Genomic DNA, 16565 nt, shown 5'->3' on the forward strand with positions numbered 1-16565 from the left:
GGAGGAATCATTTAAGATACTCTCAGTGCACGAAGAGGAGCTTGAGGTACGCCATTTCAGCTGACCAAGTTCTGATATTATGCACACGGCTGTGCGAAGGTCAACAAGCTGAGTCACAACTGTTTTGTGCTATGTCGAGTATGCAAATAAAAATGCAAACCAGCCACAATCCAGCGGATCGTGTGTTTATTCATTGACATCATGACTGATGTCAGGCTTTGGGAAACCTCTCACTGTCGGGAGGCTGATTAGTACCAAGGCTAACATTACCAGCAGAATTAAAATATTGGAGACATTGTTTCCCACAATAGAATAAAACTGCTTTTCATCAGGGCAAATGTTCAGCTCCTCTCTGTTACATGTTTAGGCATTGACAAATTACATATGCGGTATATTTAAAAAAACAAAACAATACTTCCGAAAAAAAACGGGCGGATTGGTTTGATTACAATTCAACTGGTAAGTTTAAGTTGCACGTTTATATCACCACTCCTATCAGTTTCAAAACAGTAACATCAATTTGCCCCAGAGCTATCATTTAGATTCCCATGTTACAGACACATTGATGTCAAATCAGTTAAAGGAAATGCCGTCACAACCAACGTGGCATTATTCTAAATGCATAGCTTTGCCAGAAGCTTTTGTGCTAGCAATGACCCAAGTTTTTGTTTGCCATGCAAGGAAAGTACAAGTTTGGAATTTGTTTGTCATGGTGCGATTCTTTGCTCTTTTTTTGTGCCTTCTGGGCATGTATGTTACAGAATTAGGGTCAAGTGAAAAACTAAAAAGTTGTGAGTAAATTCATGAAAAACAGAAATTCAAGAGCAGCCACCAAACACAACTCTAGTCAACTAAGATTTTGACATCAGTCACATTTTACAAGGTCATTTTATCTTCGACCAATCCGTTCCCCGTATTTTCATTTTTTTTTGTTTATTTTGTTTATATATACAGTATATATATATATTATTTAGTTTATTCTTGACGACCTGTCTCCGCCTCCTTCCTACGAATTGTTTCCGCTTCCGGGTTCTTCGTCTTCGCCACAGAGCTGTGGGAGGAAAGATGGCTGAGGCAGAGCCCGATAGGAGAGCCCTACTCTCCGATTTATGTTCGGAATTCTTGAATTTCTCCGCCAGAGACACCGCATCGGTAAGCGCTTCAATCAGCTGCCGGCCCCCGAGATGGCCACGTCTTCCGCCGCTCGGGGCCGTTTGATCGCATAATGTGCTGTTTGCAGGATTAATGTGCCGATCTCCAGGTTACCGAAAGCTAATGCTAACCTCTGGTAGTGATGTATACAACATCTGGATGTCAGCTGAAACCTGTCAGCAGCTGCACGTCAGCGTGTCAACCTTGAAGTTTCACGTGAACACAAACCGCCGATGCAGCGCTCACGTCGAAACCGTTTAAAACCGCTCAATCAAACGCAGGTCGACTACTTTAACCCTTTACCAGCACAATGACTTGTGTTTTTTAAAGCGTCTTTTGTTTCACACCGTTTACTCTTCATGTGGCTCTTGATCGTAACAGGTCTCATTTTAGCATTTCAGTCGTACTATCAAAGTGTCATAAATCATACGGAGACCGGTAACGTCATCGCCATAGCAAGTGTGTGCTGGGGCTTGTGACCAATGTACTGACCGTTAAAAAAAAAAGTTTTCAGGTATTTGACAGAGCATGTGTTTGACGAGTTGGTGTAACTTGAGTGCCTGCATGTCAACAATACCGTAGAAAGAAGTAGGGGTAGAATTCCGAGCACCTGCATTGCTGCTTTCCACATGTGATTTAAAAAAAATACTGGTTAGATAACAAGTTATAAACGGGTAAACGGTTTTTTTTGCAACACTTATCTTCTATGGTTCCATGAGCGCCAGTCTGTCAGGGTGTAGATGACCCATATTTTGGCGAAGGCGACTGCCTCCAAATTTACCATGCAGGAATGCTCACCCACAACCCCAATGAGGATAAGTCGAAAAGAAGACAGATGGAAGGATAATGAATCGTTTTGGAAAAACAGTGAAGCTAATTCTTTGAACCAGCCCAAGTCACAACAATAATGCTGAAGTGGAGAAAACATTTTTTTGATCTTCTGCCACCAAACATAGAATTTTGTTGGACTGATCGCCGTTTGTGGGCCATATTGTTTGGTACTGAGCTCGTCGGTATGTCTCGGAGCCTCAACGGGTGACGCAAACGAAGAGTGACAGAGCTGATTAATCTCTACTCTGTAGACTTAGTCTGCCTTTGGATCGGAAATACCGTACATGTACTAAAGCTGCAATATGGCACAGTATAGGGTCATTTATCCTCATGACTAAAAGATGGAGATGACTAACTGCTTGAAACACATGGTATCATTACATTTCAGATGATGAAGTATCACTGTACTTGAATTAGTATTTTTTTTCCTGCTGTGCGACCCTAAAAATGCCATTTTCATTTCCAGCGGTGGCTGGCAGAGGCAAATCTTCAGGTGGAAATCTATCGTCACTTGGCAGAAAACGTACCAAGGATCCTTTGCTTGGGGCCGAGCGGCTGCAGTAGTAAGGAGGAGCAGAGAGAAGAGCAGAGGGAAGAACTGGCATGTCAGCTGCTCCTCTTGGCTCCTTTGGAATGGCTGCTGCTGGGCGAGGATCCGGCCGCAGGCCTCCCTCAGCTACAGGAGAACAATCAGCCATCACCGCTGTGCGGACACGTGTTCAAGGTCGGAGAGCCCACCTATTCCTGCAGGTAATTCAATGTGTCTTTTTAGAAGTTCTTCTGTACCGAATCGAAATGATGATTTTCCGGTAACATTTGTTGCATGTGCGTGTTTACTTTTAGGGACTGTGCAGCTGACCCCACCTGCGTTCTGTGCATGCAGTGTTTCTTGGGCAGTGTTCATAAAGATCATCGATACAGAGTGAGTGCACAAGACTCGGGAAATGACAAGGGGAGAATAAGTACAGTGTGCAAATCGGTTTGAGCGTTTATTTGATATCCTCAACTCAAATAGCTTTCCATAAAGATGTCGTGTTCATTTTAAAACGTACCGACAGAAAGCTGCTTGAAGGCTTTTGGAAATTGGACAGGTGGGTCGGGCTCAGCAGCTGCTAGATGTGACACATGACGCCGAGCATCCCGCTTGACACTCTGTCACGCCTGCTGTTCATCTGTTGTGATGATGTCATAGGCTGTAGGTGCGACGGGTATTTGTTTCAGGAGGTGATATTGCAGTTTTCCATTTTCTCGGTCAACCATGCTGACTCTCTGAATCTCCCTCTCTGTCAAGCACCATCCCGATAATTAGGTTCTTGGTCAGGGCTCATCAGGTCCAAGTTAAGGAGTAAGTTTCAGGAAAATCGTCAAACTTGACTCGCAGAATATAATAAATATAAATCCGAAATGTTATTTTGCCACCATTGACCGTCAAATAAAATGCAGAAGATACCATTTATAGAATTCAAACACTGCAGTATATATGCTTTTACACCAAATTGGAATAACTACATTTCAGTACTACATATAGTTTGTTAACTCATTTTGTTATCTTAATTTACTACTACAATATCATGCGCTTCAAATGAGCAGCTTGTGAACAGAGTCACTGGCGAATGCGCCTGATTTAGTCTTTCATAACAGCTTTTGAGATGTCAAAATTCAACCCGTCACTTGCACAAAGCACAATCTCGCTCGTGTCAGCCGACCCTGGAGTCGACAGCTGCTTGTCTTCCGCAGGTGACGCACCTGACTGCATGTGTACGTGTGTTTGTGTGCAAATAGATGACCACGTCCGGTGGCGGGGGGTTCTGCGACTGCGGAGACGCTGAAGCTTGGAAGAAGGGCCCTTACTGCCAGAAACATACACCGACCACCAACAAAGACTCAGAGGAGGTCTGTAAGCTACTATCTTCTCCACTCGTCAATGCAGCATATTGTTTGAAGTGACATGAAACCAAGAAAAAAAAAAATTCTACCTTACGTCTCCTTGGGTTGTCTCTTCTATTGCAGCCGGGTGCTCTTCAATCAATGTTTACCTTTTAACCTTTATGAAATAAAAAAAATGAAACCTCAAATTGAATCGCATTCTAAAACATCTATACATGTATATGTGCTATCAAAAATTCTATTTAATATCATACTAGGTCCTTATGTGCTGTAGTTTTTTAATTTTTTTTATTTTTCATGAAGAGGTTGAAAGTGACACCGTTAGGGTTGTTAGACACAGCGGCATACTGTATCACCATAATACCGCTCAACCTTAGCTTTTCATGCCCCCCAGGACCCTGCAGCCCTGCTACCGGCTGACATGGTTGTCCGCAGTTACAACATTTTTTCCATCATCCTGAAGTATGCCGTGGACATGCTTACTTGGACACAGGAGGATCAGCTGCCCACAGGCCTTGAACCACCGTATGTATCTTGCATCGCGCTTTGCCTCAACCGGAATCGTAATTCATTTTGCTTATTTTTTTTTTACCCTCTACCCTTTTGTGCGTGCAGTGAAAAAGGAGACAACTACTACTGCATGCTATTCAATGACGAAGTCCACACCTATGAACAGGTGATCTACACCCTGCAGAAGGCTGTCAACTGCAGCCAGAAAGAAGCCGTCAGCTTCGCCACCACCGTGGACAGAGATGTCAGTATTGCATTCGTTTACCCGACAGCTTCTTGCTCGTTTGTAACGCGCCCTCACAACTGAAATCAGCCCAACTTGTAATGCCAGTGTAGCGTACCTTCAAATAACAAGAGCGTCACAACATAGCAATTGTGCAATAATGAGTCGATTGGGAGGGGAAAATAAAAATAAGTTGAGCATAGCGGTTGTTACTTATGTAATTAAAAAGGGCAGTGTCATTGTCGAAATGGCTAAGTGGTGAAATCACTGCTAAAATGTATTTTGCGTACGTTTACAGGGCAGGAAGTCTGTTCGATATGGAGACTTTCAGTTTTGTGAACAAGCCAAGACTGTTATAGTGGTGAGTTTCCAGATTTTTCATTTGGCTTCTTATTTCTCATTTTTTTTAACCCGACGATAGTTGCCGCCGATGCTTTGAATATTTGCCAACTTTGTCCACAGAGGAACACCAGCCGCCAGTCGAAGCCTCTCAGAGTTGAGGTGATGCACTCATCGGTTGTTGCGCATCAGTGTTTTGCTCTGAAAGCTCTGAGTTGGTTGGGACAAATCATTCAATACTCCGGTACCTCTTGATTCGAACGCATATCCCCAAGTGGTTACGCCAGGTGGAAGTCAGCAGTTTTGTGTGTGTGTCCTTGTTTCAGATGGCTTGAGGAGAATACTGTGTCAGGTGGGACTTGAGGAAGGCCCAGAAGGCGTAAACTCATCACTTGTTGACCGTTTAATGCTCAACGACTCAAAGATGTGGAAAGGTGTTATTTTATTTGATATTCCCCAGTAATATTCAACATTTTCTCACGGGTCATTTGGAAATGAATCGGCTGGGGGCCACCTACTGGTGTCCCAGCGACTCGCTCCAGTTTTTGATTCTCTCCCGTGTACGGTTTTGATAACGGTTGGTCTGCACCCCCCCCGTGAAGGAGCAAGGAACATCTACCACCAGCTGCTGATGAACAGTCTCCTCATGGATTTCAAGTACAAGAAGGTCTTTGCTATCCAGTTTGCCAAGGTAAATATTTATATCGTGTCTGAAATTTGCGTCGAATTGGACTTGACGGATTCGCGTCGAATTGGAAATACATGCTGTCTTGGTAGCTGTATTAAAAACAACAACACCACTGTGTCCTCATTTTAGAACTACAGACGTCTTCAGACAGATTTCATGGAAGATGACCATGAGAGGGTGGTGTCAGTGACCTCACTGTCAGTACAGCTGTTCACCGTGCCAACCATGGTGAGTTCTCTTTTGCGCCTCCGCACCCAAATGCTTCCTTCGACTTGCTGAATGCCGACATCTTTGTGTGAAGAAAAATGTGTGTGTCCCCTTTGGTTGTCTCCTAATCAAGACAAGACACGTTTCTAATGGTTTTAAATTATTTAATCGTTTAAACAAGTGCCTATATGCGGTGTATTTCAGGCCCGGATGCTGATGGTGAAAGAGAACCTGATGACTACCATCATCAGGACGTTTGTCGATCATCTCCGTCACCGAGATCTGCAGGGGCGCTTTCAGTTTGATCGCTACACCGCCCAGCAGGCCTTCAAATTTGGACGAGTCCAGAGCCTGATTGGCGACCTCAAGTAACCGCTATATAACATACAGTACATGCCATTTACTCTCTGTCCTAATAACGGATGGCTGGATTGATTCGCTCACTGCCCTTTGTACAGTAGCATACATCAATGTCCGCTCAGATAAAAAAAAAAAAAAAAAATCCAGTACACCAGACTAACACCAAGTGAAACCATTTTGCGTGTGTCCAGGTATGTCTTAATCAGCCGACCCTCCGAATGGAGTGTTGAGCTCAGAGAGAAGTTTCTAGAAGGACTGGATGCTTTCCTGGAGCTCCTTAAGTGCATGCAGGTAATAGACATACAACCATGCAGACGTATGAGCAGAATGCAGAAACGGAGAAATTGCGTCTGTCTTTCCAGGGCATGGACCCGGTGGTTCGGCAAGTGGGGCAACACATCGAGATGGAACCCGAGTGGGAGGCGGCGTTCACCCTCCAGATGAAATTAACGCATATCATATCCATGATCCAGGAGTGGTGTTCCACTGATGTGAGATACTCTATAAGGCACACCGCATTATGTATTGTCGCTGTTGGGTTGACTCTCAAACAATTGCACTCGGTTCAAATGTCTAAAAGTGAATTTTCCGGGTTGCTCGAATATGCATCTCGTCATTCCCACAATGATTTTCTGTTTTAAAAGCATCAATGTTTCTTCTTTTCTCGTCACGCGTCAGGAGCGTGTGCTGATCGAGGCCTACAGGAAGTGTTTGAGTGCAGTCAGTCAGTGTCACAGCGGCCTTCCGGATGGTGAACAGCCAATCAGCTTGAGTCTAGCCGGCCACTGCGTGGATACGTTTATGTACCAGGTCTCTCAGGACAAAGTGTCCATCCACCTGCCTGTCTGCAGACTACTTGCCGGTAAACGCTCATGTGACTTTCTAGATCCATCTCGCATAAATCCAGGATGCATTTTCCTATGTGGGGCACACGGTAGTACTACCTTGGTCCCTGAAACTTGCACCGAGTCATTGTGATGCGCCATCCTTCCCCAGGTCTCCATGTTCTCCTCAGCAGGACGGACGTCGCCGCTCGGCTCCCCGAACAACTCCCGTTGGTCGGTAGCCATTTTTGCATCTTACATTTTGATATGTGAACATTTTCTATTGAATTAGCGGCCCAAAAGTCCTTTTGTTCATTTGATCACTCGCCGCCTCAGCTCTAAATGTTTGTTTGTTTGTCTTTTTGCTCGCAGGGTGAGCTCAGCCCCCCGCTTTTGATTGAACTCCCCCTGCGATGCTTGGTGCTCTGTGCTCAAGTGCTGGCTGGGATGTGGAGAAGGAACGGCTTCTCCCTAATAAACCAGGTGAGCTGAGATTCTGTCCTCAGTACTGGTCCGACCGTCCGTGCTTGTGTGTGAGCCAGGTAGTGAGGTACCGCAAACATATAAATATAGAATATGTCACGTCTGTTGTTTTTCAATAATGTTAAGTCATATTTGTTTTCGCTTTCAGATTTATTATTACCACAATGTGAAATGCCGAGTGGAGATGTTCGACAAAGACGTAATTATGCTGCAGGTACAAAGTAATTCCCACTGATCAAAACGGAATGCCGTTTTATTTTGGCATTTCTTAGTTGCGGTCTCTTTTCGCAGGCCGGCGCCTCTATGATGGATCCAAACCACTTCCTGATGATCGTTCTGAATCGTTTTGAGCTTTTCCACATTTTTAGGTTCGCAGACTGCCGAAAGAGATACAGACCGACCAATAAGGTTAGTTTGGGGATTCAGACCTTGTGTTTTTGCTTGTTTTTGTCCGCTCACCGCCCCCCCCCCCACCTCTTCTGCAGGATTTGATACAGCAGAACAATACCTTGATTGAAGAGATGCTGCACTTAATCATCACTGTGATCGGTGTGTCACTTTCATTTTTGCACTTTTATTTTTATTTTTTTTAAATTCATGTTCGTAATTCGGTACAGTGATTGAGAATTTGTTCTCATGTGATTTGTATGTGTGTCGGTCAGGTGAACGTTACGTGGCAGGTGTTGGCCAGGTGGAGCCCTTCGACGAGGTCCGAAGGGAGATCATCCACCAGTTGTCAATCAGACCTATGGCTCATAGTGAGCTCGTGAAGGCTCTGCCAGAGAATGTACGTTTCAAACACACTGTACTGCATCTTCATGAAGGTTTGCAGATTGTTGAAACCTTTTTTTTCCTTTTCTTTAGGGAAACAAGGAGACTGGCTTAGAGCGCGTGATAGACAGTGTTGCTTCGTTCAAGTTAGTGTGTTGATTTTGATTTCATTTGGACGACACCCCGGCAGAGATGAAATTCGCGTCAGCTTTTTAAAACGGTCTCAATTTACAGGAAGCCAGGTGTGACAGGCCGTGGTCTTTACGAACTGCGTCCCGAATGGAGCAAGCACTTCAACCTTTACTTCTATCACTACAGCAGAGCCGACCAGTCGAAGGTTCACAAATACCGACCGCCGTCTTTTAAGTTATTGAGCGCGTACACGGCGTTGTTTTGACGACACCGTGGGATGTGTGCACAGGCAGAAGAGACTCAGAGGAAGCTGAGAAGACAAAGTGGAGAGGACCCAGGTGAAAACTAGCAAGCGATACACTTGCGTTGGTGTGTCACAGAGAATTCGCAACTAAATCTAGACCGTCAGTGAAATGAGCGGTCATATTATGAGGAAAATCGGAACACTTTGACGGTCAATGGAATCCAAGTAGATCGAAAGCTTTCCACTTTGTCCTCACATTTTGCATTGCCCTACATACGACTGGAAAGTATGAACACATCCGTTTGTGTGCCGCGCAGCCCTTGCCCCGCCAGTCCCCCCCTCCCTATGCCCCCTGTTTGCTAGCCTGGTGAACCTCCTGCAGTGCGACGTGCTGCTGGCTGTGGAGGGTGCTGTGCTGCAGTGGGCGATGGAGCCGCGGGGAGGAGGCTGGACCGAGTCCATGCTGCAGAGGGTGAGACCCGCCGAGTGTGGCAGAGGGATCGTCGGGGGGGGTTGCGCAATATGCATTGAACCAAGAAAACAGGACATTTGTGATGCAAACGGTTTTGCATCTTAATCATCAATCATCATCATGTTGAGAAATTTCAATCAACTCGTGATGTCTCTCGTGTGGCCGTCGTCTAGGTGCTCCATTTGGTGGGCATGGCTCTGCTGGAGGAGCAGCAACAGCTGGAAAACGGCAATGGCGAGGATGACATCACCTTCCTCTATACCGCCAAAATCACACGTCAGTGCGGAGTCGCATACACACGCGGAACATCTTGACCAGTTGTTTGCGTGCCATACAACCGGTGTGTTTATTTGTAGGTCCGGGCGATGCTCCGAGTACTTCAGGAAGTGTACTTGCTTTGCTAGAGAGTCTCCAGAATGCTCCTCACCTTGAGATCCACAAAGACATGATCACCTGGATCCTAAAGGTACAAATTTTTTTGGCCCACACCTTCCCTGTAATGCAAATCCCATCTATTTGGTCTACAGATGGTGGCAAACATCAAAACCATTCGAGAACGTTCCTCCTCTGCCTCCGCTGTTACCATCAGCCCAGGACATGGACCCGAAGAGGTCAGGCTCAAGCCGCTTTCGCCGTTCAAACACCCTTGATATTTATTTGATGGGTGTGATTGTTGCCTTTCCGCAGACGATACGGGACAAAGACAAGGCAGAGAGGAAGAGGAAGGCTGAGATGGCTCGGCTACGGAGGGAGAAGATCATGGCCCAGATGTCCGAGATGCAGAAACATTTCATCAATGAGAACAAAGAACTTTTCCAGCAAAGTCTAGAAGAGCTCGAAGCGTCTACGTCTGCTGACGCAGAGCATAGGTGCGCAACGATAGCCCGGACATCACCGCAACTCACGTTGCGCACGAGCTAACAATCATGGATTGCGGCGTTGACGAAATGCGTCCCGTGACATTCTCTCGGACCTTTTGCAGTCCCTCCAGTTCGGAGCCATCCTCTGTCTCTTGGGTCTGCGTTGGCCCCACAAGGGTCGCGAGAGGAGCCGAGCGGCGTCAGCTTGTCACTTGCATCCTGTGTCAGGAGGAGCAGGAGGTCAAATGTCACGGCAGCGCAATGGTATTGGCCGCTTTTGTCCAGAGATCAACCGTTTTGTCCAAAAAACGCTGCCGTGCTTTGCCCAATGCAGGTGCGCTTGACTGCCACTTCTTGATCGAGACGGAAGCATATTCGGTCACTGTTCATGATTGATTGATTTTAAAACAATTTTTTTTTTTTTTAGAACGACATGACCCTTTGTTCATTCATCCTGACCTTTCAATGGGCATTCACACAACAAGCTGTGGACACATCATGCACGCCACCTGCTGGCAGAGGTGGGAGCCTGCAGGAGTGAGACTGAATTCAAGTTTAATTTAGGTTCAGGGATTTGTGGGGAAAACACTTCTAATATCTGTTACTGGTTAAGAAAAGTTAGAATTCTGGTACAGGATTTGTCCCTGGATGAAAAGAAGACGCATATCGCAAGGAACGTGAAGTAGTCTCCCACATAACGTGATGCAGAGAGGCGGATCTGACCCCCCCCGGCGATTTTGATACCTGTACCACCACTGCAGTGTTCATTACTAATAATTATTTCTGTTTCTTTTATTGAAATTTTGTGACCCCCCGCACCCCGCCTCCTGTCTTTTGCACACGGCGCTATAGGCTCCTTCACCCTCAGTCGTCTTTGCGTTCAGGTACTTTGAGGCGGTGCAGTTGAAGGAGCAGAGGCGGCAGCAGCGCTTGCGAGGCCACACCAGCTACGACGTGGAGAACGGAGAGTTTCTTTGTCCTCTGTGCGAGTGTCTCAGCAACACTGTCATCCCTCTGCTGCCGCATGCACTCGCGCCTGATCGAAGGTACGCCCACGCATGTTACGCGCTGGCTTTGCCTAGTCTGCTTAATGGCGGGGAAGAGAATTTGTGAGGTCGGGCGCAATTGTTTGACTCTTTTGAAAATTGAGGTTTTGCGGAGTTGTGGATCACACATAGCAATATGAATCATATTTTTCCATTTGTCTTTCAGTGTTGATCACCCCAGTCTGGCCGTTTGGCTGAAGACAACCAATGAGGAGATTGCAGCGCTGCACTATGCGAACAGAAAGTCATCAAGCGGTCAGTCCTGTCATGTCAAGTGTCGTCCATCTTAGGTTGCGTTGCGGCGGCCATCGCCGGGATGCCAGTTGCCGTGTGCAATCGCAGTGATGTCCGCGTGCATTTCCTTCCCAGATGCAACAGAAGAAGTGGAACCTCCAATTCCCGAAGGATTCCGACTCGATTTCACTCCGCTGTGAGCGTAGCATATATTTTGTCTGTCGGACCGATCGATAGTCTTATCAGCTCACCGTGAACAATCCGCTCGCATTATGAGATCAGCGGCCGTTGGTGTGATTCCTCGTTGCGCTCTCTCCGTTAGGAACCCCTTTTCGAACAGCATCAATGAGATGATAACCACGTTCAGTATGTCAACCTACAAGGTGGGACTCAAAGCCAATCCGAATGAGCAGGACCACAGAGTCCCTGTGCTGAGTTGGTCCACTTGCGCCTACACAATCCAAGCAATAGGTACACACACACACACACACACACACACACATGCGCGCACACACTCAATAAATCAGATGCAATGCACACATTCCCATTCCGCATTCCAACCATGCATCTGTTTACAGAGCGGCTTCTGATGGATGAGGAGAAGCCTTTATTTGGAAGTTTACCCTGCAGACAGGTAATAGTACCTCTTAAAATACCTTTTTTTTTTTTTTTTAGCCATATGTTTAATACTGAACACGACTGAGGTGTCCTGACATGAATTATCATCAGGGTGGCAAGAGTGTGAACCAATTTATTGTCAGTCTGTCTTGGCCTAGTTGACCACATGCATACATTCAGCCAAGCGCAGGTAAAATTCAGCAATATTTAGACAGAGCACTATAATCCAGAACTCCAAATTCATTCATGAAGTCGAACAAAACTAACAGCAACCACCTGAATAAATACTGATTCAAAATATTTTCTCTTTTGGTGACTACAAAGTATAGAATTCAGGACTTTTTTCTGTCATCAGGTTCTCCAATTGCCAAAGTTGTGTGTAATAATGGAATATTCTTTTCAGTTCAGAACAAGTACTTGGTCTCGATACTCCTCCATCTGTTGTCGGTATTCTTCGAATTGCTGTCGTTTTTATCCGATCAATGAGAGTCAATTGTAACAATTGTTTCAGGACGACTGTTTGAGCTCCATCGCCAGGTTCAGTTCGGCTTGCTGGACATCGGCTTCGTTGCATGCGGTGCACGCGCACTTCATCAGATTGTTTGCAGGTACGCGCACATTTATCGGAGTGCATACGTTGCAAACAGAAAACGACAACAACGAACGACGGGTCATCTTTTTGGATGTGTGCGTTGGTCTCTTTTGCAGTTCTGGTTGCAGACCCTCAGGTCGACAACACTCCAAGCATCCTGGATATTGACATGTTCCACCTTTTGGTGAGTTATTTCCACTAGACGGGTCTACTTGAAGTCCACTTATTATCCCAGAGCTTCACACTTGAAATTGTTTTTAGACTATAAGTCACTCGATATTTCACTCGATAGGAAGGCCCAAGTGATTGTCGGCTTCCAATCGGCATTGGTGCTCAAACTCGAACCGATATCCGTTGCAGGTTTACAGCGTATTGGCCTACACGTCCGTTCACAGTCTGGACCAGTCAGGACGGCATGCGGTCGACTCGGCTCACGTTCACCTCCTTCACCTCATCACTGTGGCTCATCTGGTTCAGGTCCTGCTTACGTCAAACATGGGTACGGCGCACCGCCGCAAAACGAAAATCCACATTTTGTTTCTGCGTAGCCTTATTTGCCCGCGGCTCTCTTTTGTAGAGGAGTTGTGTATGGAGCAGGACAGCAAGGGGTCACAGGAGGAGGAGCTCACGTGTCAGCTGTATAACACGCTGAGGAAACACCTGGGCAGGTGAGGTCAAATGCGAGTATCCGTGTATGCTAAAAACAAAATCACAAAGTATCTCACGTGTTTCTCGCTCTATTACCGTGTATGTGGGTTTAGCGTTTTACCTGAAGTGGCACCCTGGCAGCTGTGGCGTTGCGTGAAAGCTGGCGTCTCGCCGTTCCTGCGATGTGCCGCTCTCTTCTTTCACTACCTAAACTCGACAGCGCCACCAACCGACCTGCTGGGTAATTGCACAATCACGTCTCCTAACTTGTGTATGAAAGCAGGTTGCTGGTCGTGTGCGGTCTTGTCTCCAACCAATCGCAGGGCACTTATCAGTACCAGCCAATTCTGGACCAAGTCTGAAAAGACGTTTAAAAACGTCTTTGGGAGTGAATGAGTTAAACTCACATTTAAGACTAAGTGCATACATGTGCTCATAAGCGCCATGATTAGGTTGTGTGTGTGTGTGTGTGTGTGTTGTGTAGGTACAGGACCTGGGCAATGGGAGGCGCTGTGTAGCTACCTCAGCCTGCCCTCGAACCCGCTGCTACTCTACCAGAACCAACAAACACTGCTCGAGCCACTCATACACAGGTAGTCTTTAATATCTATTGTCAGATAAAAAAAAAAAAATACTGATATTATACATCAAAATATAAAGCTAAATCTAAATCTAAATCATCCAGCTAAACCGAAAGTGTGAGACAACCAAAGTGACTTTCTTTCTCGGAGGGCGGCTGCAATTTTGTTACAGATAAAACATTTGTAGTTGGATTGTTCCAAGTCACACGATACATTATTGGTTTTCAATTTTTTGAAAGAATGAATATGGCGAATAAAAAGGTGCGAGGGGTTAACCGGTGTGTTTGGGTGTGCGCGCTCGCGCGCTTGCCTGCAGTTGGTGTTGTCACTCATCCGTCAGACCGACATTGCAAAAAGGCGGAGTCAACAGGTTCCCGCGAGAGTCAAACCGTCTGATCGACCTGCCTGAAGATTACAGCGTCCTTATTAACCAGGCATCCAGCTTCACGTCAGTACACAGAACGTGTATATTCATAGGTGCCAACGGCGACGTGTGAGTAACGTCTTCTTTTACTTGTACAGGTGCCCTCGGTCAGGAGGAGACAAGTCGCGCGCGCCCACTCTGTGTCTGGTGTGCGGCGCCATGCTGTGCTCGCAGAGTTACTGCTGTCAAACCGAAGTGGACGGCGAGGATGTCGGCGCCTGCACCGCCCACACCTTCACCTGTGGCGCAGGTCTCGGCCTCTTCCTCAGGTAACACGCGTCTCCTCACCGCCGACATTTTGGCCCGCCTTTTGCAAATGTCTGCTGTGTTTCTTTGTCAGGGTTCGGGAGAGTCAGGTGTTGTTCGTGGCGGGTAAAACAAAGGGCTGCTTCTATCCTCCCCCGTACCTGGATGACTACGGCGAGACAGATCAGGGCCTCAAGTAAGCATTCACAGAGCACGTTTATTTGACATTCTTGAGATCCGGTTTAAGGTCCGGATGAGAGGACCCTCTTCGTGCTCACCAGTTAGAATGACAAGGGCATACGCGTAGGATGACTTTATTACGAGTAAAGGTTTTTCCACGATTAGCGCCACTAAGACGCAATTAAACTTTATTCTAAAACTACTCTGCTGGACTCATACGATTGCCGCGTGCTGAGGGGAAGATTCATTAAGTCGGTCGAATTTCTTTTTTTAAAATGTTGCGAATCCGTCTGTTGCAGGCGTGGGAACCCGCTCCATCTCTGCCTGGAGCGTTACAGGAAGATCCAACGTCTGTGGCGTCAACATGGTATCGCCGAGGTCATAGGTCACGCTCAAGAGGCCAATCAGACACTGGTGGCTATCGATTGGCAACACCTGTGATGTCGAGTCGAGGCCGCGTGATTGGAAAGCAGAACTGGCTGCTTCACTTTTTTTTTTGGATCCTCCTGCTTCAGGTCCCTTCAGCTTGCTGCCAATCAGTGATCATCTCAGATCAGCTTTCAGGGATTTGTTTTTGTCTGCAGCAAAAAAAAAAAAAAGCATTTTCAAATACATCGGCCTATGATGGTTATTGGTCTGCATCTGTTTTGATCCGAAATTGATCAATAGGGGATAACGTCTGCATTTTGAAAGCATTCAACTCTCAAACTGAGAATGTGAACAAACAAGTAGCAGAACATTTTTTGCTTTTATCAGACTGGGGCTTTGTATCACTTTTGCATCATATCAAGTGACATATCAGGGCTTTTTTTCTCATCAGCTGATACATTTTTTATGATCTGACTTTTTGTTTTGTTTTTTGCATCTGGCGTTTGCTTTCTGAGAGAACCGTATGGCGTGAATGCTTCCTTTTCCTTGGGACTTTTGAGATTTTTTTTTTAAAGTGAAAAACAGTGTTTGATTTATTATATTCTGTCATTTATCTTCTCAAAATGCAGATTTTCTGATGGATTTTCTTTTGCTAGTTTCCTCGCATCTGGACAGCATGTTGCCAAGTCGCTGTGGCTTCATTGATCAAATCTGAATTGTGAATATGTCAATTCTTGTATAAATTAGTATATTATGTACAAAATTGTATAAGAATAGCAATTAAAAAAAAAAGAACATGACAGCAGCCATGTTGTGTGGGTTTTGTATCATCAAGCCAATTTTAGTATAACACAAAGAAACCGCAAGTGTTTAAAACAAAAGCCATGTCTAAATTGAATTACAGGGTAAGTGAAATGTTATGACAGCTGAATTTTACCCATGAAATGCAAAAACCAATACATGTGTTCCAAGAGTTTAATTTGAGACAACAGTGGCAAACACCGCCTTCACGTCATCCAACATAGTCAATGTCAGCAAATGAACATAGATTCCTAGACAGTGGAATAGTGGTGCTGTATTGGAGGGATCTGCCTGAGCATTTATTTCAATAAATAATAAAACACATTTTCAACATTTTATACATATGTGAATTAGCAACACAAAAAAAAATAACAAATAAATTACACTCAAAATGCATGCACTCAAAAATGACCAGATGCCACCATTTGTAACTTGGACAGATCTGATCCTTTCCTGGAAGGTTCTTTTAATAAATATTCCTGCAACAGCTGATATTGACACAAATGACATAACCATGGTCATTACTGGGGGATTATGTACCCCCGCCCCACCCGTTGAATAATATTCAAGTGTGTGGAAAAATAACACGCTTGTTAAAAGCACAGGAAACTTGCTTGTTACATGCTGCACGGTAATAAATGACACAGTCTCACACATTTGTGACATAAAAAAAATGACAGTTTAGCCCCCCTCCCCCAAAAAAATCAACATGACTGAACAAAAACATAAGTGAGCTACATTATTAATAAAAAAGGCCATAAATATCAAAATGCAAAGGCTTCAAAATGAAGGCAGGCTCTCGTGGCCAATGAACAAACTCAACATTCAGGGGGGGGGGGGGGC

The 16565-nt window shown here is 45.5% G+C and overlaps 1 protein-coding gene across 1 annotated transcript; it reads left to right on the top strand.

Moving 5' to 3' along the window:
* The first annotated feature begins 1008 nt into the window (after positions 1-1008).
* Positions 1009-15802, top strand: ubr2 (ubiquitin protein ligase E3 component n-recognin 2). The gene is made up of 46 exons (XM_052054816.1): positions 1009-1152; positions 2450-2733; positions 2827-2905; positions 3766-3876; positions 4265-4395; positions 4486-4624; positions 4902-4964; positions 5066-5186; positions 5269-5376; positions 5545-5633; positions 5760-5858; positions 6042-6205; positions 6389-6488; positions 6560-6688; positions 6876-7059; positions 7194-7255; positions 7394-7504; positions 7653-7718; positions 7796-7912; positions 7990-8053; positions 8167-8291; positions 8369-8421; positions 8510-8612; positions 8697-8745; positions 8969-9123; positions 9297-9399; positions 9480-9589; positions 9651-9734; positions 9811-9992; positions 10106-10317; positions 10411-10504; positions 10868-11029; positions 11196-11284; positions 11399-11459; positions 11586-11734; positions 11842-11897; positions 12393-12489; positions 12590-12657; positions 12834-12972; positions 13051-13141; positions 13235-13362; positions 13606-13714; positions 14019-14150; positions 14225-14395; positions 14467-14568; positions 14852-15802. Exons 1-46 carry the CDS (start codon positions 1066-1068, stop codon positions 14991-14993), a joined length of 5274 nt encoding a protein of 1757 aa, XP_051910776.1. The 5' UTR covers positions 1009-1065; the 3' UTR covers positions 14994-15802.
* The last annotated feature ends 763 nt before the right edge of the window (positions 15803-16565 follow it).

The sequence above is a fragment of the Hippocampus zosterae genome, chromosome 20 (assembly GCF_025434085.1).
Source record: "Hippocampus zosterae strain Florida chromosome 20, ASM2543408v3, whole genome shotgun sequence".
Taxonomy (NCBI): Eukaryota; Metazoa; Chordata; class Actinopteri; order Syngnathiformes; family Syngnathidae; genus Hippocampus; species Hippocampus zosterae.